Source organism: Perca fluviatilis, chromosome 9 (genome assembly GCF_010015445.1).
Source record: "Perca fluviatilis chromosome 9, GENO_Pfluv_1.0, whole genome shotgun sequence".
NCBI lineage: Eukaryota > Metazoa > Chordata > Actinopteri > Perciformes > Percidae > Perca > Perca fluviatilis.
The window spans coordinates 33,609,719-33,637,668 of record NC_053120.1 but is presented as its reverse complement, the minus strand read 5'-3'; the positions used below and the strand labels follow the sequence as shown (position 1 = coordinate 33,637,668).

The 27,950-nt window shown below is 40.6% G+C and overlaps 1 protein-coding gene across 1 annotated transcript in view; it reads right to left on the bottom strand.

Moving 5' to 3' along the window:
* Positions 1-27,950, bottom strand: part of LOC120566032 (inactive N-acetylated-alpha-linked acidic dipeptidase-like protein 2) — a 519,707-nt gene that overhangs the window by 125,251 nt on the left and 366,506 nt on the right. The window contains exon 13 of the mRNA XM_039812233.1: positions 8,381-8,470. Within this exon, the coding sequence (XP_039668167.1) occupies positions 8,381-8,470 (90 nt within the window). The remainder of the gene's footprint in view (positions 1-8,380; positions 8,471-27,950) is intronic.

Here is a 27,950-nt window from a genome sequence, read left to right as displayed (position 1 = left end):
TGGTGTGGGAGATCTGGGTTCAATTCCCACTGCATTACATCAACCAATGTGTCCCTGAGCAAGACACTTAACCCATAGTTCTCTCATAACACTCTGCTGTGCCATGCTACATCCTCTAATGCCCTGCTATGCCAATAACTACTACAACTACTATTTCTAGTCACTGTTCTATTATCTTTATTGACTGTTATCGCCACCATTCATCACACCCCCAACCGGCACCGTCAGACACCGCCTACCAAGAGCCTGGGTCTGTCCGAGGTTTCTTCCTAAAAGGGAGTTTTTCCTCACCACTGTCGCACTAAATGCTTGCTCTTGAGGGAATTACTGGAATTGTTGGGTCTTTGTAAATTATAGAGTGTGGTCTAGACCTACTCTATCTGTAAAGTGTCTAGAGATAACTCTTGTTATGATTTGATACTATAAATAAAATGTAATTGAATAGTTGCTCCAGAGGTGTGCGACCTCTGATATATAGCTATTGTAAGTCGCTTTGGAATGACATGTAATGTAATGTAAAAATCCAGACAGCTAGCTAGACTATCTGTCCAATCTGAGTTTTCTGTTGCACGACTAAAACAACTTTTTAACGTTTACACGTTCCACCAAAACAAGTTCCTTCCCGAGGCTATTTTACAGCGGCTCCGTGCAGAAAGACGATTGTGATTGGTTTAAAGAAATGCCAATAAACCAGATCACGTTTTTCTCCCATCCCGGATTGCTGTGTGGACTAGCCGGACCCTCCTTTGCAGCGCTGTGGTGGAAGGTCTGCCAAAACGTTTCCGGTTACAACTAATTCAAAATGCAGCCGCCCGGTTATTACAGATTTTTACAACTGCTTACACGCAAAATCTCACTCGAAGAGCAAAACTACACACCAAATCTCCAAAACCATAAGCTATTTCTCAGACTTTCACTCAGTTTTCAATTGCATCAAACACCAATACACACATTTCTCTACCTAAGACACAAACATCTAACAGGAGGGGACTTGCTTTCCTTTTCCAAACAACTAATGAAAATGCTACACTTATACACCAGGTCACATCACCAGGTCACACACCCACTCCTCACATGTGCAAAGACTAACTGCCTAACTGATAACTACCCAATCGCTGCTTTACTATAGGCCTATGAAGGTCCAAGATCAGATAACCAGATCGGATTTGTTTTGCACAAAGGATGCCAACAATAGACAGAGAGCAAGGGGAGTAGGAGGAAGATGCGGGGAGGACAACGAGGACAAGTTCAAGGAGTAAGAGTTGGAAGAAGAGGAGGAGGAGGAGGAGAAGGAAGAAGAGGACGAGTTGGAAGAGCACTAGGGCAAAGAAGAGAGGAGATCAGAGCAACACAGAGCCTCCCTACAGAGATAGACATTTAAAACCTCTTTGAGACCTTTCTGTTTATCCAGAAACAGCTCTGAAGTCACTAGCACTAAGCCCACCAGACTCCATTTAAAAAAGCAATACTTTTAGCATGTATAGAGCCATCATATTTTCAAATATAAATCAGTAAACTATGTGTTTATTTCAACCAAAACTAGAGTTGTGATGGTTGCATAAGTGGAAAGACGACCCAAAACGTCTTTTCGTAGTTTTATTTTGTTTCTATCGACGTTGAATGAACGACGTCTATTTTACGATGCTAAAATTACTGTTTATTTACATGAGTCTGGTTTTTATGTTTAAAAAAAGGATCTTACTCTTTAACAGAAAGGTCGACCTCCTTAGAAATCCTTTCCATAATGTTGTCAGACACTTAGAATATTAATCTGAGCCTGTCAGTATCAAAACGAGCTCTTTTGTGAAGGTAAATACAAGATGGACAATTGCCCTATTACAGTTTTTTCCAATTGCTAAAACACAATTTTGCAAACTAGTGTGGTTTTATCAGGTTTTAAACAGAATTCATAAAACCACACACCCAAACTGCAAAATACCTCATATATCCTGCAAAATGAAGCACTGCAACCAAAACTACATATAGCATAATCAAAATCAAACTTTTGCACCGCATGGCACACACTTCATTCATGTTACCAGATTTTTGTCTAACCAACTACACACTGTTGGGCATAATGAAAAGCACTCTCATCTTTAGTATGCTTTGCCATAATACTAAAATAGTTCAAATTGTAGAAAATTCGTCAGATTGTTCACATGCACAGACCTTATCATGGTCATTGCATTTCTGTGCGTGTTTTTCATTTTTATTTTTATTCTTATGTATGTGTGATATATGTGTGATACATGGGTTTGTTGTGTTAAAGTGATGGTTCGGAGTAATTTCACCCTAGGGTCCTTTGCACCATGATCTCGAGCCAAACACCCCCCCAGAAGCTTTTTTCACCTGGGTCGAACATTGGGAGCGTTAGCGTAGCGTAGCGTTATCAGCTGAATAGCGAAAGCTTAACGGATCTCTTTACATTACCCCACTAATAATGCCCGAAATGATACCAAACGTCTACAGTAGTACAAATAGGTTATGCACTCATAAAACGATGGATTGTAACATTTGTAAGTACACCAGAAGTTTATGTAAATAACACTTGCCTGCTGGCTTCTGCTGGCTTCTGCTCTCTGCTGCTGCTGCTGCTGTTACTACCGGGCAGTAAGAGTGCTTAGGGACATCTACAAATTACAACACCGAAAAGAGATGCAACAAAAATATTTATTAATTTAATTATTAAATAAGGTAATGTCTCCAAACTTACCTCAATTATTACTTGTCTCCTGCTAGTTATACTACAGCACTTACTTTAAAAAATAAGTTAAATTAAAAAATATTTTTGTTGCATCTCTTTTCGGTGTTGTAATTTGTAGATGTCCCTAAGCACTCGTCTTACAGCAGCAACAACAACAACAGAGAGCAGAAGCCAGCAGGCAAGTGTTATTTACATAAACTTCTGGTGTACTTACAAACTTTCCAATCCATCGTTTTATGAGTGCATAACCTATATGTACTAGTGTAGACCGTTGGTATCATTTCGGGCATTATTAGTGGGGTAATGTTAAGAGACACTTCGGATCCATTAGCCTCTGCGCTAAGCTATTCAGCGGCTAACGCTACTCTACGCTAACTCTCCCAATGTTAGACCCAGGTGAAAAAAGCTTCTGGGGGGGTGTTTGGCTCGAGGTCATGGTGCAAAGGACCCTAGGGTGAAATTACTCCGAACCATCACTTTAAGGTTGTCTAAGCTACTGGATCCTAAAATTTCCTTCGGGATGAATAAAGTATCTATCTATCTATCTATCTATCTATCTATCTATCTATCTATCTATCTATCTATCTATCTATCTATCTATCTATCTATTTGCAGATACACACACATGCTGTTGAAACATTTATGTCAGTGCAACATATGGACAGCAGATATATTTACATAGGACTGAACAGAAATATGCTCACAACAAACAGTAAACTGAAAAAGAATATTGCAGAAAAAATATATAGAAGAAAAAGAGGTGCTCACATGTGATCTTTTTATAGTGCTTACTTCCTGATTGAAGTGTTAACAATTAAGCATTGAGGTGTCTCGCCAGGTGGCGCATATGTTGGCCAATAAATCTCATGTAGTGTCATTTTGAATGGCGGTGTTTTGAAATGGCAAACATGTGACTTTATGTCAGATTGTTGTGTCTTATGCAGAGAACCGTGTTCAGTGCATTTAAAAAGGGCCATTTCGAATTGCAAAATGTGTGTAAAGCAGAAAATCTGTTTAGAGTTTTGGAGACTTGAGAAGAGGTTTTGCTCTCTGTGGGTCAGTTTAAATAATTGTGTTATGCATGTCATTTTAAGGCTATGTTTACACGGAAACGATCTGAAGAGAAAACGCAAAAGTGGCGTTGCGTTATCACTTTTTATTCTGCGTTTAGACGAGCGTTATGGGGGGGAAATCTGCGTGCATATGGTGACGCAAAAGTGTGTGAAATTCGATGTAGTAATGCACTCCAACTCCAGGTGACTAGGTGGCACTGCCACACAACACCATCAAGGCACCTGCCTGCGTAGAACCTTCCTTCTACTTCTCTCCTTAGTAGCGCGAAACCAAAACATGCCGAAGCGAACAACAAAAGCTTGCCTGGAAAGACGAGGAGGTGGAATTGCATGTTTGTCTGATGATGACCGGCACAGTTGACCGTGATAAGCCACAACACAGCACCCACGGGAGCACTACCAATACCCTGAGCCTCGCGGCCCTTCAGCCGCTGCTTGAGAGCGAGAGGCAGCGGGCAGAGGAGGCTGAAGCAGACCCTCCTCTGCCCACTGGCCGCTGGCCGCTGACCTCTGCCCGCTGGCCGCTGCCACTCGCTCGCTCTCTCTCTTTCTCTTCATCTGCAACGTTGTCGCCTGCTCTGGCTCAAATGAATAGCCTACATATTGTCATCGAACTATAACAACCTTATCCACATTGTTGAAATCATTTAAATATTGAGCCATTACATTGAAATTCTAACAGGAGCCTATAATTTCTGTAGCCTACTCCGTAACAACAGACGCCTTTTTCTCGTCTCTCTCCACACCTCTGTCTTCAGACTTTTGCATTTTTACCCTTTAGACGGTAACGCAACGGTGGAGCGTTTTTAAGATTTCCACTCTGGAGGGTGGTTTCACTTTTTTGCGTTTTTAAGCCCCAAAAACTCCGTCGCCGTATAAACGAAAGGCACATCCGATAAAATATTTTTTAGTTTTCACCCGAGATCGTCATCATGTAAACAGGGCCTAAGGTGTAGACACATATAGCCGACGGCCGACCGTTGACAGAAAACCACGTCGATATGATCAGTCGCGTCCCTGAGGTCCAAAAAACTGCCACAGAACAGACCAAAAAGACGAGAGGAGACGAGACATAATACATCTCTATAACAGCAGGCGGCACTAATCTGTAATGTTGCCCAAGAAATGAAAACCAGCAGCTGATTGCCAAAGCCAGACTGTCATGGCGGCTGTTCAGAATACGATCTCATATTGTACTAAAATAGTTCACTGAAAAATGTTTCTGAATTTAATTTTTTTTTCTTTTTTTTTTTTTCTTTAAAACAACCAGTTGAAATGATTTTCGTCAGATTTTGAGAGACTGTAGTCACCTCATTTCCGGGTGTAGTCCTGACTGCCCTGCCGCCGACCGAACATGTCAGGTCGGCCAAAATGAACGCCGACAGCCCCTCAGACGGACGACGGCACGGGACACACCAAACAGACTGGAGTCACTGACCTCGCCAGACTGTCCCAAAGCCGATAATCGGCCTGGTGTGTCCCGGCCTTAGTGTGTTAGCAATATCTCGATCTTGCTTAATACTGGACCACTGTCAAAGATTGTTGTTCCCATCAGTCACTCAGACAAAAAAACATAGGGAAATAGGTTGAAAAAAAGGTAGTTACCCTTTAAAGATGTGGCCACTTTTTTTTCTTTGTCTTTTAATTGTGTTCAGTCTGTTTTTTTTCTTTTTTCTGTTTTATTCCCCGGGTTTTGAGTGTAATCTTAATTTGTGTTTCAAATGTTTCTATTATATCTTGTTTGTATATAACATAGGTGAATACAACACACAACAACCACTGCGTTGCTTAGCACAGTCATGCGCTAAACCAGAACCAGATTCATCTCTAAACCACACTTTTTCTGTTGCCAGCAGGTGGGCCTATGCCCGCAAATGACTCATCGCATACGCTACAGACAGAATGCCACGGGAGTCTAAAAACACAGATGGCGCCCTGTTCACCAGAAGAAAAGCTCCTTTTGTGCAAACATGTCGTCCTCTCTCCTACACGTCCTTCTCACCCAAATTAAACTGCTTCTGTCTTTTCCTACACTCTGCAATACCGAATAAAGTTTCCTTCGTTCATTTGGAGAGGATGTTAAGCAGTTGAAAATACACACATCCTTGCTAACAGTTTGTTAGTTTTGGCTGTGCAGTTCTCCTGCCAGGGTGGTACTTGGAAACTTTTTGTACTTTCACACATATGAGGTGCCAAGGTGGGAAGGACATACCAAAATAAAGTGTGCTCATTTAGAGCCGAGCCTCCATAAAAGATAATGGAAATGTCACTGTGTCTTGTGCAATTTGTAAACTGTGACAGCTATCCCACAGTGGCAATATCTGTGGTGAGCTGGTGGCATCTTTAAGCGATGAGAGTGTTCTTCCTAACAGTGAGGGTTATTTTAAAATATCCACACTGTTAGCTGAGATAGAAATTAGAAATTAGCAACAGCTTGTGTAAGCACTGTGTGTTTTATCTGACTTTTTTTTTAATAGAGAAGTCATTGTAGAGGAAAGGTAGTTCTAACTTTTATGGCAACAGAAGAAAAAGGAAGACTATGATCGATAGGGCTGGGGGCGATATGCTTTTTGTTCCGATTCAATATGTTTAGCCATTTTAATTTATTTTTAAAGTATTGTGATTCTAGAAGTATTGCAATTCGATAGCATTGAGTATTGGGTTTTTCCTTTTCCTTCTTTAACAAAAACAAAAGTTGAATACACTTCCAGAGGCAATACATTACGAGACAGCTAATTGTTTTCCTTAAATTAATGCACACCACGTCAGTCTGACATAAATTAAATTTGTAAAAAAGTACATGACATGGATTTTCTGCATTTCATGCTTTTGCTGGAAACAGATGTGATTTCTTATTTTTATTACCACGAGTTTACATACACGTCTCTGCTGATTGGGTATCACTTGTGACACAGCCAATGAACGAAAGACACACCCACCGAACGAGAGAAAACATAACTTTGAGATTGAATGTACCCCAGTGCTCACCATGGCATGCAGCTCAGCAGCAGTGTGCTCAGTGGTGCCACTGGTGGCCGCAGGCTATATTGCAGAAATACAAAACTGTAGTCTAAACATATATTTCAGGCTACCAGATTTGACATGGTTTTTAGGGACTTAAATGGAAGAGACCTTGCTTGGTAAGGGATAGTCTCGCATTGCCAGACCTTCCTTCACAGCGCTGGCGAGTCCACACAGCGTTCTGGGATGGGAGAAAAACATGTTCTAGTTCATTGGCATTTCTTTAAACCAATCACAATTATCTTGGGCGGCACTAAGCGCAGTACAGAGCAACGGTGCCTCTGCAAAATAGCCTCGGGAAGGAACTTGTTTTGGTGGAACGTGTACGTTTAAAAGCTGTTTCAGTCGTGCCACAGAAAACAGACAGATAGATAGTCTAGCTAGCTGTCTGGATTTACCCTCCAGAGATCGGAGGAGCAGTTAACCATAGTCCTCATAAATCCACCGGAGGTTAAAATTACAACACAAAGAAAGCCCAAGGTAACGGGAAATCCGGCCTAAATGAGTAAAATCCAGCGGAATTTACGTCGGCAATGGAGCAATCCCGGAAGTGGAATGTCGTGGATATAGACTAGGTAAGGGTAAATCATGTCGCTGTAAAAAAAATTCTATTCATCTAGTGAGTTTGTATTTTCAACATTAATTTTACAAGCAGCTGAGCAACTGAAATGTCCAGAGTTAAGATTGTAACCCAGAGCTTTGATACGTAGTACGAGCCCGGGATCAGGGCTTGTTACTTCTGCCTTTCCAGCTTGTGGATAGTTGATAGCAACAGAGAGAAACACCAAAACAGCAACCCAATGGAGTTATAGACCATTTTTCATATTATAGGGTTATTCTCAGCCGTAAGCCTGCACGCACTGTGCATAAATGTTTTTTCTGTGAGTCATCTAATGATAACAATACGTAAATGCAGCTCTGTTCTACTCTCTGCTCTGTTCAGAGTAATCATTTTGTCATTAATTATACGTTATTTCATCAACAACCCATCCACTATTAATCAGAATGGTCATTTTTATAACTCGATCCAGAGATAAACTGGTTGATCGCTAAACCCACGGACGGCATGTTGTTTGAATCATGTGTGTTAACATGGACATGAATATTGGGTTTATGAGGCTTATCCCGTATTTGATCATATTGGGGATATGATGTTTACTTGGCACACAGAGAAATCATGTTATTCATATCTCCGTACAGGCTCGCCGACTGCTGTCTCTCTCTTACAAAATGTTTCGGAAAAAATATTTTGATGATCTGGTCATTATGATATGATAAAAGTACGCTAGGAGCACACTCATACATGACACTCATACTGATTTCTGGCACAGTAAACTACCTCTTTGATACTCAAGAATTTGGCCTCTTCCCTTTCCCTCCTTTTTTGGCTTGCTTTGCACTTGATTGCAAAAAAGTCTCAACCTAGGCTATCCTGACCCCATTGTTATTGTATTTCTGATCAAATTTAGGACTGCATCGGACTCTTGACACTGTTCCAGTGTTGTATCATTTGGGAGACATGACAGCCACTGTGATTTAGAGGTTGTATTGGCAGAAGTTGGATTAATTGTGGTGGTCCTACCTTTGCAATGGTCTCATGGAACTTGAAAAGCGGATCCAGGGTCTCTGGTGACTCAGCAGAAAATTGGGCTTCTGACAGGAAACTGGTGACCTGAGGGGAAACAGAGAAGAAGAAGAAACTGTCAAACATGACGCCAGGGGCTATTCTAGGATCAGACCTTTTGTTTGTTTGATTTTGTTTGTTTGATTTATTAGACAGTAACAGAAATAAATGCATAACAAGATGCCAACACAGTGACATTGTACATTTATCAGAACTGTCGAGGATAACACAAGAAAGTTACAAACTTATTTCCATTGTGGTCCTCGTTATAGTCTGACAAAGATGTCCAGGCAAGCTACAGATGACTAAAAGGTACCTTATGTACACTCAACCACATCCAAATACAAAATAAATACAAATATATACACTTTAATAATAAATATTCATTTAAGACTACATAAAAGATTGAATTTAACAACCATTCACCACATGCTCGATTAAAACAACGATCTGACTGGCTTAACTTAATCTCAACTGGGAGTTTGTTCCATTCCATTGCCGCCATGTACAAAAAAGTATTTTGCCCAGAACAGGTCTTAAATCTACACGGAACAATGTCTGTGGCACTACCTCTCGTTGAGTAGCTATGAGAGTTTCCAATAAGCTTAAAATAATCTTTAAAATACCTTGGCTCATTCTTATACAAAATCTTTCTTGTTAATCTTAGTTTCAACTGTCTCACCCTGTTTTCAACTGTCAGCCATTTTAATTTCTTAAATTCAGAAGAGCCAATATGATCTCTATAGTTGAGATTTAAAATCAACCTGACTAATTTATTCTGTGCCGTTTGAAGTTGAACTTTTATCCTCTTGTTTGTGCTACTGTACCATGTAGTACAGGCATAATCGAAGTGTGGCTGAATTAAAGCATTTGCCAACATTTTTAAATTTTATTTATTTAGAAACTGAGCCTTACGAGCCAGAAATGTTATTCTTTGGTTCACTTTTTTGATAACCTTTTGACTAATACTTTCTCCACTCACAGAACTGTCTAAATCACAGCCTAAATATTTAACAACATTTTTAGCTTCAATCTGGATACCACCCAAAGAAATTTTAAGCTCAGGAGTCCTACTCAACCTTATTTTAGAACCAAATAAAATAGATTCAGTTTTCCCCAAATGCAAAGACAGTTTGTTCTCTATCAGCCATTCCCTTATATTTTGTAACTCATCACTTAAATGATTCTCAATAACTTTTATATCCTTATTGGAGAACACCAAGGCTGAATCATCCGCATAGAGAAAAAGATTACAATTGCAAACAGATTTCAAATAGTTGATATACAAGAGAAACAACAATGGACCCAGGACACTACCCTGTGGCACCCCACACGTTATTTCTCTTGCCTCAGATAGAGTGCAGTTAATATCAACTCTTTGATGCCTTTCAGTCAAATACGATCGAATCCAATTACATGCCATACTGTTAAAACCTAGGGCTTTTAGTTTGATCAGCAAGATCTGATGGTCAACGGTGTCAAATGCTTTCTGGAGGTCTAGCAATACCATGCCACAAAGTTTACCCAAATCGATCTCTCTTCTTAAATAGTCTGTTAGATATAATAAACACATATCCGTAGAATAAGATGTTCTAAAACCAGATTGCAAATCATAAAACAAATCAGAATTACTAATGTAATTATATATTTGCTCTTGTATTATTTTCTCCAAGACTTTAGAAACGACCCCCAAAATCGAAATTGGTCTATAATTACCCTCTTCTAATTTGTTCCCTTTTTTATATAGCGGAACAACCCTAGCAAGCTTCAGATCTTTCGGAAATCTACCTGACATAATTGAAAGATTAAAAATATGTGTGAGATATGGAGAAATGAATTCTGCAGCATCTTTTAAAAATCTGGCCGGTATTTCATCTAGACCAATTGCCTTCGAACACTTAAGTTCATTCAATAACTTTAATACCTCATCCTGTGAAACCATAGAAAGGCAAAAATAGTCTGCTACAACTCCAAGTTTAGAGTAATACTTATACATTTAGGGGGGCTCAGCCCCCTAATGAGACTGTGACACTGATATAGTGCCTTGTGAGTGTGTGTCTGGGGGGTTTAAAAGTGTAACCCCCCACCCCCGATAAATTTGTTGACACTATTAACACTATGATGGAACTAAACCTGACACTTTATAAGTCACAGTAATAACGACAAATTTGACACAATGTTCTAACATTCAGCAATTTTAGAAACATGCGTTTCAATTTGGGTTCTAATCTGCGCCATGAAATGACCAACTTCTTCTCTGGGGAATACAACCACACTCATGCTCTCCCTCTGACAGATTAGATAGAGACTCAGCCAAAGGTGGGAGTCTGGCACAACCACCTCCAACCTTGGCCAACACTACGTTTCTGTTAACCCTTTCCGTGACTGGGTTACAGGTGCATAGCATCGGCGACAGCGACACAGGATATTAAACCTGTTTTAAGCCCTTGGAACCTGTAATTGTTTGTCCTCTGTCACTAACAGACAAGTTTGCAAACTCTAACTTGAAACACTAAAACTGATTTAAAAATAAATAATTTTCTTTTATTATTATAATTTTTAGGGGGGGATGAGATGAGATTTAGGGGGCTTGAATCAGTCTAAAATCACCAATACATGACACCACACAGAATCCTTTTAATCTCATGTCAAATCATTATCTTATCCAGAAACGTTTTTTGTGGCACCGCAATAATCCTAAAGTACAAGCCAAAATGAAACATAAACTTACCCTTTTTCTCTTCACTTTTCAAGTTATGTTCTACTCTGTTCTATTCTATTCTAAGAGTGGAGTGTCCTGTCAAGCTTTTGACAGCGAACAACAGCAACTGCTCTCAAGGCCACCAAGCTGCCAGGACGTTTTGTTCTGCTGTCAAACACACACAAACACACACACACACACACACACACACACACACACACACAGGTTTGTTGCACTATCTTTGTGGGGACCCGTCATTGACATAATGCATTCCCTAGCCCCTTACCCTAACCTTAACCATCACAACTAAATGCCTAACCTTAACCCTTACCCTCACCCTAACCATAACCTAATTCTATCCCTAATCCTAAAACCAAGTCTTAACCCTCAAAAAGCCCTTTAAAGGGGTGATAGAATGATTATATAGGGTATTTTACACTGTTCCTTAAGGTCTCCTAATGGGGTATGTAACATTGGTTGGGCTGAAAATTGCCCGAATGATATTTTATTAGGCCCTTAACTACCCTGTGAATATGGCTCTATTTTGAACAAGAGCTTTTCTTCCAAATATGGTATGCTGATGAATATTCAGAATGAGCTACGCGCTGATTGGTTTGAGCAAACTACATAGAAACACATGGGAGACTCGACAGCAGGTCTCATTGCAAAGTTATACATTGTTTATCGGGCTATTTCGTTATTAAATTCACTTCTGATACTTTTTTAAGCAAGAAATTAACTATATAAAGCTCAAATATGGGCCGTTTTACGAAAATTGATGGCTAATTGCAAATTTGGTAAGACTGTGTGTCGCAGTTTAGCCGCTGGTGCTGCCTCGCCGCCCGCCGGTGCTGCCTCGCCGCCCAGCCTGCCTTCCTTCACAGACCCCGGCCTGCTATGAGTGCTTGGAGCTCCATCACGGCAGCCCACAGCAGGGACTACCAACACCGCTGCCCTGACAGAGCTCCAGGGCCTTCAACTCCTCTCTTCCTGCTAGCTAAATGGCCCGTTGTGTGAGAGTGAGAGCTCCGTCAGCGAGCTTGTTACACCAACAATCTGTTACCTCATGTTACACACATGTCACGCCACTTATACAAAATCTAACTAAAGGTCTTATAAAGCTAACAACGGTGTCCGATTTCAAGTTAATGAATATTTGTGAAGACAAAGTGTTTCGTTAGCTGCGACTGTCCCTTCAATCCTAGCTATGTGTAGCTACAAACCACGGATAGTTAGCTTCCTTTTCACCTTAATTCGATTATATTACAGTTTGAATTTCGTCACGCCACTTACACAACATCTAACTATATTTCTTATAAACCTAACAACGGTGTCCGATTTCAAGTTAATGAATATTTGTGAAGACTAGGTGTTTCGTTAGCTGTGACTGTCCCTTCAATCCTAGCTACAAATCACGGATAGTTAGCTTCCTTTTCGCCTGTAATTGGATTATATTACAGTTTGAATTTTGTCACGCTACACAACATCTAACTATATGTCATATAAACCTAAAACGCGTTGTCCGATTTCAAGTTAATGATTATTTGTGAAGAGCTAGGTGTTTTGTTAGCTGTGACTGTCCCTTCAATCCTAGCTACAAATCACGGATATTTAGCTTCCTTTTCCCTTAATTCGATTATATTACAGTTTGAATTTCGATCGCCACTTACACAACATCTAACTATATGTCTTATAAAGCTAACAACGGTGTCCGATTTGAAGTTCATGAATATTTGTGAAGACTAGCTAGGTGTTTCGTTAGCTGTGACTGTCCCTCAATCCTAGCTACAAATCACGGATAATTAATATCATATAGATAATTCGACTTACACAACATCTAACTAAAGGTCTTATAAAGCTAACAACGGTGTCCGATTTCAAGTTAATGAATATTTGTGAATTCCAGAGGAATTCTAAGAGGAGGCTAGCTAGCTCTCATTGATAGAGCTACATCCCGTTTTCAGCGGCAGTTTCAAAATATGAGATTTTCATAGTAAAGGGGTGTCAATGGGATTTTGAGCTTCTATGTATGTCCTTTTTACCCACTGAACTGTCGTTATTCAACTATGACAGGGTAAAATCGGTTTTGCATTCTATCACCCCTTTAAAGTTGTGGGGTCCAGCATTTTGGCCCCACAAAGCTGTCGGGACCCCACAAGTATACTGGACTCCCGGTTTTTGGAAATCACACACACACACACACACACACACACACACAACACACAGTGTCCCGGTTTTACTCAACTACATTTCCTAAATAAAATGTATACTTTTACTCCGATACATTTCCCCTCAGCATCTCCGTTACTCGTTACTTGCAAGGAATGTTTTTGTACATTGGAGTGAACAAAAACTTAAAATTCTGTTTCTGTTTTTCTCTTTGTTTATGTCAGACTTTGAGTTTGATGTTTAAAAAGGTGTAGAAACCCTGAATATTATGCATTACTTTAAGGAAGCCACAATAAAGTTCATTATCAAAGTTTTTATTAGGGCCCGAGTGACGACAGCGGCGAAGGCCCTATTGAAACTGAAGAAATTATTATTAGGGCCCGAGCGCCGACAGCGGCGAAGGCCCTATTGAAACTGAAGGAATTCTTTTTTTCTGCAAATTAATGAAATGCCCTTTTGAGGGGCTTAACTTAAAGGTCCGATGACATGGTGCTCTTTGGATGCTTTTATATAGACCTTAGTGGTCCCCTAATACTGTATCTGAAGTCTCTTTACCGAAATTCAGCCTTGGTGCAGAATTACAGCCACTAGAGCCAGTCCCACAATGAGCTTTCCTCAGAACATGCCATTTCTGTGTCTGTAGCTATTGAGGAGGAGAGAGGGAGGGGCAAGGTGGAGGTCGGGGGTGTGGCCTTGACCAACTGCCACTTTTCTCGTTTGAAAGCCATGATGTCTCTCTCTCATGGGTTGGCCAAATTTTCTGGGCGGGCAAAGCAGAGAAAGGGGAGGTAACCTCGCTTGTTATGACCTCATAACAAGCAAGATTCCAGAACAGCTCATCTGAGCTTTCATTTTCTCAAAGGCAGAGCAGGATACCCAGGGCTCGGTTTACACCTATCGCCATTTCAAGCCAATTGGGGACCATAGGAAGGCTGGGGGAACTCATATTAATGTTAAAAAACCTCATAAAGTGAAATTTTCATGCCATGGGACCTTTAAAAACTCACCAAATTTGGCGGTCGCATCAGGCCTGGTGAAAATATACGTATTTTAAGGGTTTCGGGAATAGGCGCACAAAAATGGCTCGCTAGCGCACCCTACCAAATAAAAAAAATTGAGCCCCTGCAGTACGTTTAACGTAAACAAACGAAATGTGGTACACATATGTAGCATGTCAAGACATACAAAAAAGCTCAGTTATTGCGATTTTGGCCATTTCCGCATGTCGTACTTTAACAAACTCCTCCTAGAAATTTCAACCTATTGACTTCAAATTTGGTCTGTGCCATCTTAAGATATTAAAGATGAAAAGTTATTAAAAAAAAAAAATTTGTTTCGCCAATGAAACAGGAAGTGGGTGTAACTCAAGTGTACATTGCCCAATCAGCTCGAAAATGTTCAGGATTCATAAGAGTTTACTCAAAGTCTTAGCGCCCCCTAGTGGCAACACAAAGTAGACCTAAAAGTCAAGGTGCTATACTTTAATGTACTCCTCCTAGATATTTCATCTGATGGACTTCAAATTTGGTGTTTGCTCTCTCAAGACTTCAACGATGATTATTAAAATCAAGATTTTTTGTCGAACGGTGTGGCAGTGGCATGGTGGCCATTTTGTACATTTGTACATTTTCCAATCTGGACAAAATTTGTCATGATTGACAAGAGTCCAGGCCTGAGGACATCTACAGGCCAATATTGACTTTGGCTGGCAACAGGAAATAAGCCTTAAATGACAAACATCATCCGATTTACATGAAACTTAGAATGTGTGGTCTACATGTGATATTGAGCCGGCCCCTATACTCTAGCCATGCCCATGTAATCAGACCACGACCCTTTCATAACTTGTGAACCGTTTAAGGTAGACTTTTGTGTGAGGTATCTTTGAACTCAGCAACTCTTGAGTTCAGCAGTTCTCTCATGCATTAAATCAATCAGAGTGTCATCTCCCATTCCCTTTAAAAGCTAGGTGCGTTTGTACCTCAGCGCATTGCTATTATGATGGCGGATTTGCTAAGCAGGAAGTAGAGATTTTCAGGAGAATAAACCGATCACGTTGCAATACTATTTCACATTGTAATATTTTCATTTGTAATCTTTTGCATGTTTGTGGGCTGATGCGTGTCCTTGTGTGTGTAACAACCATAGTGTGCATGCGCTGTGCACAAGCCTAGGCACATTTTACTAATGCACTGTTAAAATAACAATAAAATGCTGTGGTATTGACTTTAGACCAGGTTTTTGTTGGTCAATGGCGTGATCACTTCCCACTGCCTCAAGATAGCAATACGCCAAGAATGCACCTGAACACATCTCTCTGTAAGACCAGCACGCCCATGGGCGCAAAGATGGGTGCAGGTGCATTTGCTATTTAAAGAACGTGGGCACTGGACGGGAAATTGACAATTGCTTACATACTTGTTGTGGACTGTGGCTCATTGTGTCAAAACTCTTCACACAAGCCAAATAAGACACAACACTTGGAGATAAATATCTGACTTCTATGTCAAGATGAAACTCTGCAATCAAAACGTGACAATCCTTTTTCATAATGGCAAGGTACGTTTACGTGACACGCGGGACAAGAACGGGACGGTTGGGTTTAGGAAAAGAAGAACAGGACAGTGGAGTTCAGGAAAAGAAGAACAGGACAGTTGGGTTCAGGAAAAGAAGAACGGGACAGTTGGGTTTAGGAAAAGAAGAACGGGACAGTTGGGTTTAGGAAAAGAAGAACGGGACAATTGGGTTTAGAAAAACAAGAATGGGACAGTTGGGTCCAGGAAAAGAAGAACATATCTGACACTGAAAGCCACTGCCCAAGCGTCTGTATTTTACAAATTTGGAGTGAGAACGGGTTCAATGATGTCATTCTCATTTTCCAGTGTGGCCCTTAGTGAAATTGAGTTTGACACCCGTGGTTTAAGGCATGGTTACAAAAGTTAAGGTTTGTTTAAGCATTTACTTTCAGTGTGTAAGCAATCGGCAAAAACTGTAGAGCCACTTGTGCCATTCTGGGACCAGAACCTTGGTAATGGATATAAATTGCCAGGTGTGGAATGATCCAGTATGAACGTAAATCCTAGGAATACAAGGATGGATTTTTCAGTAGGATCTAATCGTTGATATCAGATACAGAATAAATTTCATGGATGTCATGAGGCATGGGTGTTTGCTAAAGAATTCAAAACATCATCTAGTGCACCCTGTAGAAATTTGATGCCACCAGATTGTGTGTTGTGGGTTTTTCAAGCAGGAAGAAATAAGAGTTTGGCCTTCTCAAAGTTAAGTTTGACCAAAGCAGAACTGTGCTTAGCAGGGTGTTGTACTGTAAATGTTGCATAATGCCCCCAAACGTGTTTCAGGTTACTGTAGGAAGGAACACTTAATTTTAAGGAAATAGTTAAATACCTTGGCCAGGGCACCTAACCAACAATCTCTATCAGGCAATATGGCAGTGACAGTGTAGGCACATATGGTGAATAATAATTCAAATATTTATTTATATTCCAAGAAGGCACAAGCTGAACATTTTTATGACGCCTCTTTGTGTGCTGCCTCTGAATAAATATGTGAATTATTGAGCGCAACATCTGCCTCAAAATATGCCCCTGTTGTGGATGTCAAGCTGAATATGTGCAGTGTTCCCCAAAAAGAAGCCTCACTGCCTACACTCAGAAGAGAAGAACGCAACTCAAATACGTGGTTACATCTGTGGTGCACTCTCACGAAGCAAAGGCTTCAAGTGCTATTTGACCCCAGGAGATTTCTGCAGCTGTCTGTCTTTGTGGTCAAGCTGTTTCTCTGCGACTGCTTGTAGCGATGAGTGGTTTAAAATCAGGACCATGCGGCAGATACTCACATGCATGTACTGTACACAAATGTGGTTGAAAGATGAACACCCACCCACACACGCGAGCATGCACGCATGCTTTTTTTCCAGCATAGTCTTCATATGTAAACATAACATGACAATCAATCTTCAATGGAAATAGCATTTCTTTGGAAAATGCAACTATTCATCAACTGCAGGCACAAAATGATAACACAATGAATGCCCTCTGTCCTACACACACACACACACACACACACACACACACACACACACACACACACACACACACACACACACACACACACACACACACACAAACACACAGGAAGGCATGCAGCTGAGCTCATTACTCAGTTTAAAGCATTATTGTAATTATTACTCTTTGAGAGCAGCAATTGGTTACTTCACTGTTACTCTGCTGATATATTATTACCCAGGGGCCCATAGTTAAAAATCTTGTCATGACCATTCATCAGATTTTTGCTTGCTATCACTAAAGCCTTTGTTAATGCATTTGCCCATTCAGAACAATTATCTCTTGATAATTTACTGAAGCTGAATGCAATAGTGTTGCTTATTTATTATTTAGTTTTTAGCTGCCTTTTATGAACACCATTTCCCATGAGTACTAGACAGTCACATGTATATCATCATCAGATGAGATAACGGACTGAGTCAATGGGTAAGTTGAATAAAGGCAGACTTAATTACAAAGGTTCCAACTTCTAAGTGCTGTGATAGGTATTCATTTATCTTGGAAAATGGATAGTTAACCTCGGCAACATGTTTCTTTTATTTACAGAAGCCTGGTTGCAGAAGTAAGAGGAACATCAGCTAGCACAGCAGTGCCATCAGGACTTCAGCTCTCTGAAGCCTCTTGATATTGAATACGGTAGAATTTTTTGGACACGAGTTGTTGATATAACTGCCAAAGAGCAAGAGGGTGTTTCTTTCTCTTTAACAATGAACACTCTAGTGCGCTTGTATATTTCTGGCCCGGTGGCATGGACGGAAATTGTGGGTCCTGGCCCACCCACTGAGTCACCTGCGCCCGCCTTGGATGAGCCTCCGTCCCTTTGCTCAGTCCCTGAAGTCAGACTAGCTAAATACACACACAGTGTTGCCAACTTGGCGACTGTCTTGCTGAGAGTAAACTCAGTCAGCGGCTCCTCTGGCAGCAGCACAGCGGCTCTCTCTCGCTATGAAACATGCAGGAGTGAGTTACTATGGTAAGGGGCATCGGTGTCGCCAGGAAATTTTGTCAGGGCTTAACCCTGAACATTTTGAGTGTAGACCCAACATTGATTAAAATGAAAGCCCATGTAAAGCTCAACAAAAACCTAACGTGTACCGGGAGAGGACAGTCCTCTTACAGGACCCTTGGTAGCAAGATTTATTTAACTCCCTCTAGCGCATACAATTCTATTGAACTGGAAACAGGCACAACCTCCAACTTTCAAAATGTTGATCAAAGATGTTATGAAACACCTAAAACTGCAAAAACTCAGATATACATTGCGTGGTTCAGTTGAACCATTTTGCAAGACTTTCAACCCTTCACTGATATAGTAGAAGCTAGGCAATAAATATCCCCTTGGCTCTTACCTTAATAAGGTAAATACCGTTTTTTTCAACCTGGACCCTGTTTTCCTATGTTTTTGTGACTGATGGGAACAACAATCTTTGACATTGGTCCAGTATTTAGCGAGACTGCTGCAGTTGGCATCGGCGAAACAAGGTACAATGTAAGTTAATAGGGCAACTTGAATTTCCCCTTGGGGATCAGTAAAGTATCTATCTATCTATCAATTGTCCAGCTTGTATTTACCTTCACAAAAGTGCTTGTTTTTCCACCAACAGGCTCAGATTAATATTCTAAGTGTCTGACAACATTATGGAAAGGATCAATTCAGAGATAGACCTTTAAAACCGCTTTGAGACCTTTCAGTTTAACCAGAAACAGCTCTGAAGTCGCTAGCGCTAAACCCACCACATGTAAATTGGTAAACTAGGTGTTTAATTCAACCAAAACTAGAGTTGTGATGGTTGGGAAAGTAAAAAAAAAAAAAAGGACCCAGGGTGCCCAGATAGCTCAGTTGGTAGAGCGGGGCGCCCATATATAGAGGTTTACTCCTCGACGCAGCGGGCCCGGGTTTGACCTGCTGCATGTCATTTCCCCCTCGCTCTCCTCTTTCACGTCTTCAGCTGTCCTGTCAAATAAAGGCCTAAAAATGTTTAATTTTGTTTCTCTCGACTTTGAATGAAGTGTATTTTACGATGCCAAAATTACTTTTTCTTTTACACGGAGTCTGTGGGTTTAGCGAACGCAATTTTGCGGATGTTTTTATGTGTAAAAAAATAAAGGATCTTACTATTTAACAGAAAGGTCGACCTCCTTAGAAATCCTTTCCATAATGTTGTCAGACACTTAGAATATTAATCTGAGCCTGTCAGTGTGATGTAAATAAGTATGTGGAGCAGCTTTGTTTGTACTTTGATTACTATCTAATCTCATTACCCACCATACAGGACTTATTGTGTTTGTGTCTGTGTATGTTAATGTTTCTGTAAAACTATTTCTGTAATATTTTATAGAATTTGTATGCAATATGCTTTCTAAAATACCAATAAATAGACGTTCAAATAAAAAATGTTAAATAGTCCTCGGAACATAGCCTGTCAAAATAAAAACAGGTTCCTAAACTAACGTGTTTGTGGGCGGGAGGTCTGGTGCTCAGCCCTGAGTGACATAGATTACAGTAGAGGAGAAATGGCAAAGCGTAGCTTATACATATTTTTACATCACAATTCCCAGTTAACCTGAAGAGTAAACAGTAACTCTGCATGTAATGTCATCAAATGCCCGCCCAGCGATTTATGTCTGCTGCCAGGTCTGGATCAGGGAAAACTGAAAAGCACAGAATAAATAGGAAACAGCAATGCAGAGAGAGGCAGGAATTTCAGGAATTCCCAAGAAGTTTTATATATGCCTTTTTTTACAATTTGAGTAATGTTTTCTGTAGCCTATAAAAAATGTTAGCACCATAGGTCCAATTAGTTTTTTCTTCAACCAGACCTTTGGTAGCATGAAGAAGGTGCATTAGTTCATCATGTTATTTACAGTGGTTAAAATCAATTTTTTCATAATAACGTGAATGACAATGTTTACAATGACAGTGACATCAATGTGTCGCTCATAGCGATGACCCTACAGAGAGTTATCACCTAAATCTGCAGCTCCCCTCGGCTTTATGGAGGTTTATAATTGTCAGATCATTGTTTAGCTCGCCAGCCCATACCTTTACTGTTTGTTTCCCTCTCACCGCTCTCATAACATCATTGTCTGATGCAGCAGGCAGCTGCTTTCAGCTTTAAATACCCACTTTACACTACCTGTTCAATACCAGACAACAGACAGACATACATAGTGGAACGCTTAGGAGCTAAAGAGCCAAATTTTTCCCTCAGGAAGTGGTAGAGACCAAGCACAGAGTTAAAAGAGAATGACTTTTGAACATACATTCACTTGGTGGCCAGAAACAGAACTCCAAATGAAAGAAATTGTGCTCTGTAACTGCTGGATGTGTAAGCAACTCTTTGCAACCAAGCTCAGCACATCAACTGAAATGTCGTGTTCACAGCTCGTTTCTGCTGCCCTGTGAGGCCAAATGAATCAGTTATTGCAGGTTTAATGGACTGCTTATTGGGAGTATTTCACATTCACACACTACATACTACGAAATAGGCCATGCCCCAACAGCGAGGAAAACGGTACTCACTTTTCATGAACCATTCGTAAGCATATCTGCTAAGTCAATCAGAACCATAATTCCTCACACAAATAAAATGTATTTGATTAGGATGGTAGCACTAAAGGACAGATGTCCCAGTTTCTGCCTGTTATAGAAAACCAATTGTTTCTGACGTAAGCATTCCACGTCTTTATTGCTGTATGCACCCCAATGACTGCTGCTGTATAAGAACGTTGTGGGCCACGTACGGAGGAGGTCGGGGGACCCTAACCCTAACCCTAACCCAGGGAGCAGAGTTTGCTTCCTGGTGAAAACAATATACTTTTACCCAGGAAACTCGTGCTTGTTCCTTGGGAGTGTTTTAATCCAAACCACAATCTTTGTCCTTAACTATTAGTTTTGGTGCCTAAACTTAGCTCTCGTCGCAGCATGATGCTCACTTTTTCTCGGCTAAACTCAAATGCCAGGGCCGTCACCTGGCGGCGCCTGTACCTGGCTCACAGTCACCTATTGGCGGCTAAACCCAACTACCAACTTCCGCTGATACGACAGAGCTCTGTAGCTGGTCACGGAGCTCTGTAGCCGGCGTCACGTGACCAGCCGTAGGTCGCCTAGTTTCGTAGCATATCATACGAATTGGTGTGCATACATTTTCGTACTATATCATATGAACACATTCGTGAGAATGCATTAATATGAGTGTATGCATGAGTTAGTAGCCTTTGAATTAGCAACCTTAAAAAAATGCTGAAAGGTTTTGCTAAATGCAAGCACACACACATACTGTACATCAACAATCCACAGCATCCACCCGCTGATTGTCCTCCCTCAGTATATAGCACAGCGCCATTAGCCATGGATACGCGGTGCTAAGCAGCAGGCCAAATCAAGCACTCTGTTCTGTACTTCACAGGGACAGGATGAAGGGTTTTTGGAGCGCTAAAGCCTTTAAACAAATAGAGAGAGATAGCCAGGATCAAAGACACCAGAGTTCCATTCACTTTGTACTTAGAGCCCTTTGTACTGCGCATCTACCCCTTACTTCATCTTTCACAGTAGAGACCGTCTGTCTGTGCCTTGATCTTAGGAGTGCGCTTGCTTTCTCTCCTTTCTCTTCCTGGATATTTTAATTATCATTATTTGACAATAATGCTATCATTTGATGATGATTTGATAATCAAATTGGAATAGCTCTAAATGAAAATGATCCTTTTTAAAAACACATGCTGGGCAAAGTTTACTGGTCTGCGCAAAAAAGCCAAAAGGTTTATACTAATCAGGGGATGAACAAGAGTGCACTTGAAGACATCACAGATATTCAGATTTGGAGTTTACCACATTAATGATTTTCCAGGATTTATATCAGTTTAGGATTGTTGAGGGATATTTAATAAATTAATATAGGGTTCAATATTTTACAATTAGGTAGCGTGCTAGCTCAAGCGGTTAGCGCTGTCGCCACACAGCAAAGAGCTCTCGGGTCATAATTTGCTGGTCGACTCGCCTTTTCTGTGTGGAGTTTGCATGTTTGTGTATTTGCGTGGGCTTCATCTGGGTGCTATGGCTTCCTGCCACAGTCATATACACATGCAACTTACGTACCCCAACGACATATAACGTTACACACCTTTGGCCATAAAGTTCAAAATCAAAGTTTTTTTTTACTTTTACTTCTAATAATTAAGTACATTTAATATCAGAAAATTACTTAAGTACAGTAAATATCAAATACTTTAAGACTTTTACTCAAGTAATATTCTAAAAGGAGACTTTAACTTCTACCAAAGTCATTTTCTGGTAAGATACTTGTACTTTTACTCAAGTATTGCTTTCACGTACTTTATACAAGACTGGTGGTATGCAATTAACTGCTTCATCCTCTCTTAGTTGAACCACCTAGCACATTTGCATCTTTCACTCAAGTAGATAATAATTCCACTTTCGTTAACATTGCGAGTTAGGGCATTTGTGCTGCATTCATGTAGTTTTGGAATCATCGGAAAAAATGTGTTCCCAATACACACTGCATTGTAATGGTATTCCTTGGTGTAGGTCTGTGCTCTAATAGCCTTATAGCCTTATATATATATGCCACTCTGCATTTTCACAATGTGACAAATATAACCTCTGAGTCTTAAATCTAGAATGTGTAGTTCATCATCTTTTAAGGTCTCAGTGATCAGTTCTTGCTGACCTTTGCCGGTTGCTCGAATCTACAGTCTTCATCTTTGATGGATAAATAAATGTCACAGTTAGAGCGTGTTTCCTATAACCAAACCTTTCTATGTCTTGCTTTGTTCACTGGCTTAGCAGATCAGCATTGTTTGCATAGATTTTTTTCCACAACTATAATAAAAAATGAATAAATACATTTTTTATTTGGAGGCGCCTTTCAGAACACCCAAGGTTACCTTACATTAGATAAAAACATGACAGATAAAACAAGACAGGCAATGACAAAGAGAAAACACAAGCGAACAAGAGACATAAATTATGTCTTAAAAAATTAAAGAAGCATTCCATATACTTAGAGAGCTGTGACTTCACCGGCTCTACCTGCCGTCCTCTTGAAAAGGTTACAAATACGTTTTTAACAACTCAGTACTAAAAGACTTTGTTTGCTGTCACATGCAGTTGTACACAGCACAACGTACTGAGATTTGACCTCTGCATTTAACCCATCCTAAGCATTAGAAGCAGTGGCTCGCCGTAAAGCACCCAGGGAGCATCTTCGGATTCAGTGTCTCGCTAGGACACTTTGACACGTGGACAGGAACAGCAGGATCGAACTGCCAACCTGTTTTGTATAATGGAAAATGGAAATAACATTTCTTCGTAAAATGCTAAATAACTTTTAACATGCTAATGCTGTTCTCGTCTGAGGCAGAACCAGAAATAACGCCTCTCCTAATCATCAGCTGCAGGCACACGATGATAACAGAAACATTCTGCCCTCTCCTCCTCCCTCTCTCTCTCTCTCTCTCTCTCTCTCTCTCTCTCTCTCTCTCTCTCTCTCTCTCACACTCACACTCACACACACACACGTTCAGTCAATGGCAGCCTTCTTGATAAACATCAACGTTTTGTGCCTCTTGAGTATGAAGGACAGGGACAATAGCTTTGGACTAAAGAATGTATTCCACTCATCACTCAGGATTGTCCACTATCAAACCAGATGCCCTTGGAAAAAAAAACACTCAAATATAGGTGCAAGCAGCAATCCCGGGTTAAAGCCAATGCCGGAAATGGGCCAGCACCCACTGGCACTTCGGAATTTTTGTCCACATGAGTACCCTTACTTGCTTGCCTACCGACACCTCTGTGCAAACACATATCCCCCCCACTGAGAAAACAGATAATTGTATTGGCTAAGCATATTATTGTACTGCTGGTCGCTGAAGTAGGCTACTGCGCTACTGTGCAACAGAGGGTGACACGGGAATCAATTGTCGGTCCCATCCCGAGCCCACGAAAATACTCCTGTCACATCCCGATCACGTGACTGCCCCCCCCCAAAAAAATCCTGTCCTGCAAAATCCCGAGAGAAAGACTCCCGAATCCTGTCCCGCTCCCGTTTCATTCCCTATGTTGTCTAAAGTTATCAGACTTGTGTGTGTGTGTGTGTGTGTGTTTATGCACAGCTGCAGTGATGGCCCGAGGGAGCGAGAGCAGCTCCTCTGCTCTGCTGATGTTGTTGTGTGAATGCAGTGCTGCAGAGCCATTTGTCTCTCACAGCTGGGTGGAGGGTTAGGTAGTGCCAATTTTTCGAGACTCCTGCGGGTCACGGTATTCCCAATCAACAAACGTATTGTGAGTTGTAAGTGGTTCTCTTTTCTAAAACGAAATGCCTCGCAATCTTTGGGCGCACTCACCGCATTGCAGCGCCATTTTTTTATTTAATTTCTGGCTCCGTCCCGCTCCTGTTGATTTCTATGCTTTATCCGTCCCGAACACGTTACCGACATTGAAATTGACTCCCGTACCACGGGACTGCCGTGGGAATCACGTGACCCGCGGGAGTCCCTAAAAATTGTCACCCTCTACTGTGCAACTAGTGGTGTGAATCTTCACTGGTCTCACGATTCAAATATCCTGTCAACGATTCGAATCGATTCAATATCACCATCCATCACGACGCATCACCTTCTAAATATTATCATATACTGCTACACATGGTTTTCAAGCAACCCTGTTCTCACTCTGAACTTGTAAAATACCAACGCTTGGGCAGTGGCTGTCAGCGTCAGATACGACGCAAAAAGCACCCTTCAGCGTGTGTGTAGAACGCACCGGGGAGACCAGCAGCTACACAGCGCTTGAAGATAATGTAGCATTAAGAGCGACAACGGTAGCGAGTAGTATGAAAGCCCGAAAAAAAAAGGTTGGTTGGGGTGGTGGATGGGTCACGCAACACGGGACTTTCAGCCAGGAGACCAGGGTTCATGTCCCGCGTGTTACATTTCCTAAACCCAACTGTTGCTTTCTTCTTTTCCTAAACTCAACTGTCCCGTTCTTCTTTTCCTGAACCCAACTGTCCCATTCTTCTTTTCCTGAACCCAATTGTCTCGTTCTTCTTTTCCTGAACCCAACTGTCCCTTTCTTGTCCCGCGTGTCACGTAAACATACCTTTTTATAAGCCCACCCACAACCTTTTCCTTAACCTAACTGCATCAAAAGTGATGCCAATAGTTCCGACCAAGTGCGTTTAGATAAAGCACGTTTAGATATGACGCAAAAGGACACTTTTAGCGTCAATAACAACGCCAAAGGCACCTGACTAAGCGTCCGTATTTTACGCGATGGGAGTGAGAATGTGTTGTTTTCATCAACAACTTCAAGCAGTCAGATATATATGAACTCCCATTTTTTTGTGTTTTCATACAAAAGGAGCTTTACACTGGATTATTTGACAAATGTAGAATAAATACCAATAAACCAGAAAAACAGTTTGAACCCTGCATATCCACTTGTTTAGAAATGTTTATTCCTACTTAGGGCCCTTTGTAACCTGTGTGGTAAATCTAGAGGAGACATTCCCTCCAGAGCTTACAATGAATGTAAGCCGTTATCCTGCATTGATTTACAATAGCATCGCTGGTATTTCAAAATGATCTCACATGATTATATTGGTTGGATTGGATTAAGTTTGGATTTGATCTGAAAATTTGGTATTTCAACGCACATCCAAATATTTCTGATCCTGAGATTTTGATTCCGATTTGGTAATCCAATCCTACCTTTTATCTGCATAGAAATCATGGGTCAGTTTGATTACAAAATTCTGGATCATTTGGATCCCACCACAGAGGTGGAATTGACGTATACTGACAAATACATGTAGACCCGGCTATACTTCTCTCAGATATTGTTTCCAAAGATATGAATGTGTCTTTCAAATGTGAAAGTCTTTTTATTCTAACAGAAGCAAGTAATGTAAAGACTGAAAAATACAATTAGGCCAAACTTGGAAAACACCTGGAAAAAACTGCGTAGTGTAACAAATACAGACACACAAAAGTGATTAGGGCTTCAAGTCTTTAAAGAATGGAAATACCTATTGCAATCACCCACACACACACAAAAAAATAATTAAGAAAACCATATGCAAAAGAGGAAAAGGCCAAGGCAGCCTGGTGGAGATGAATGGACAGCCTTAATAACTGGTGCTGGAGCTATTTGATAACTAAGCTATGCAGGATACAATCACATATCCTGTATAGGATAGGGCATGAAGATGATCTGAAAAGATGGAACAGGCCTCTGTCGACTTACTGCTGACTGGGCTATCTGGAAGCAAGTGGCTGATGAGAGGTCCAACAACCAGGTTTATAGGTCTAAAGGTTTTTATGGATATCCCTATCTGGTCATATCGGGATCACCATGATCCAACCTGCCAGTGTTTTCAAATACTCAGATAAAATCAGTGGGATAATTTTCATCCTTTAGTGAAAAAAGGGAGATTTCATTATCCAGATCATTCTGATCCAGATTACAAGTTTTGAAATCCCATTGGCCCCTGTTGAGCAGGATAACTTTGGTTCGAGCCTTTATACTGACTGAATGTATCCTTGTAGCTGTACTGGTGCCATCCACCCTTCATTTTTATATTACATACAACATAATTATTATATTTTACACAGGTGAACCACATAGGAATGCATTTTCTGAGTAATAGTCCCCTCATAGTCAGAGCCAGCCTTGAAACCTTGTATACAGTTAACCATATGGAGTGTTTGGAGTTCCGTGTAACGGACAGATATCAGAATCTTTGGCTGTCATTTCATAGTTTCTTGTCTGAAAATCGTTTGTGTTAAAATATTTCTTGCGGCACCAAAAGCAGTTCTACATGATACCTCAAACTACAAATATAAGGAAGCATTTAAAGTCATCATAAACAAAGAAAATCATCATTGCTATTTTTCACTACAAGACTTTCATATCAAATTCCACCTTAAAACCCTGAGGTTGTAGTTTTCTTTAACAACAGATCAAAGTCACCTTTCTCTGCCACAGTCTCTTCTCATCATCAGGCCCTCTAGGGAGAACTAACTGATCAATATATTGGAACCTGAGGAAAGAAACTGGATTTCAGTAGACTTTAAAGAACCTATGGACTATAGGCATTTAAAGGGTAACTACTGTTTTTTTCAACCTGGGCTAGGGCTGAAATGATTCCTCGAATAACTCGAATAATTCGATTACAAAAAATCCTCGAAGCAAAATTCTTTGCCTCGAAGCTTCGTTAAATCAATGTAATTAAGGTTGTACGGCTCACTGTGTTTCTGCACGGAGGATTATTACTAGCGCACAAGAGGTTGCCGCTTCTGTGGACACAAGACTGACGGCCCAGATTACAAATGAAGGAAGATGAATATAGCGAGGGTCTAAGAGAAGAGACATTAACATTTGGGCCACCAAAAATTTACTATTGTAATGTATATTTTTTTTTTAAAGGGTCTTGGAATTTGGCAATAAAAAATGTTGCTTTTTCTAAAAAAGTCTTTTGTATATATACAAAAGACAGGTTTCCTTTTTTTTAAACAGCAATAATAAATATTTACTATTGCTGTTTAC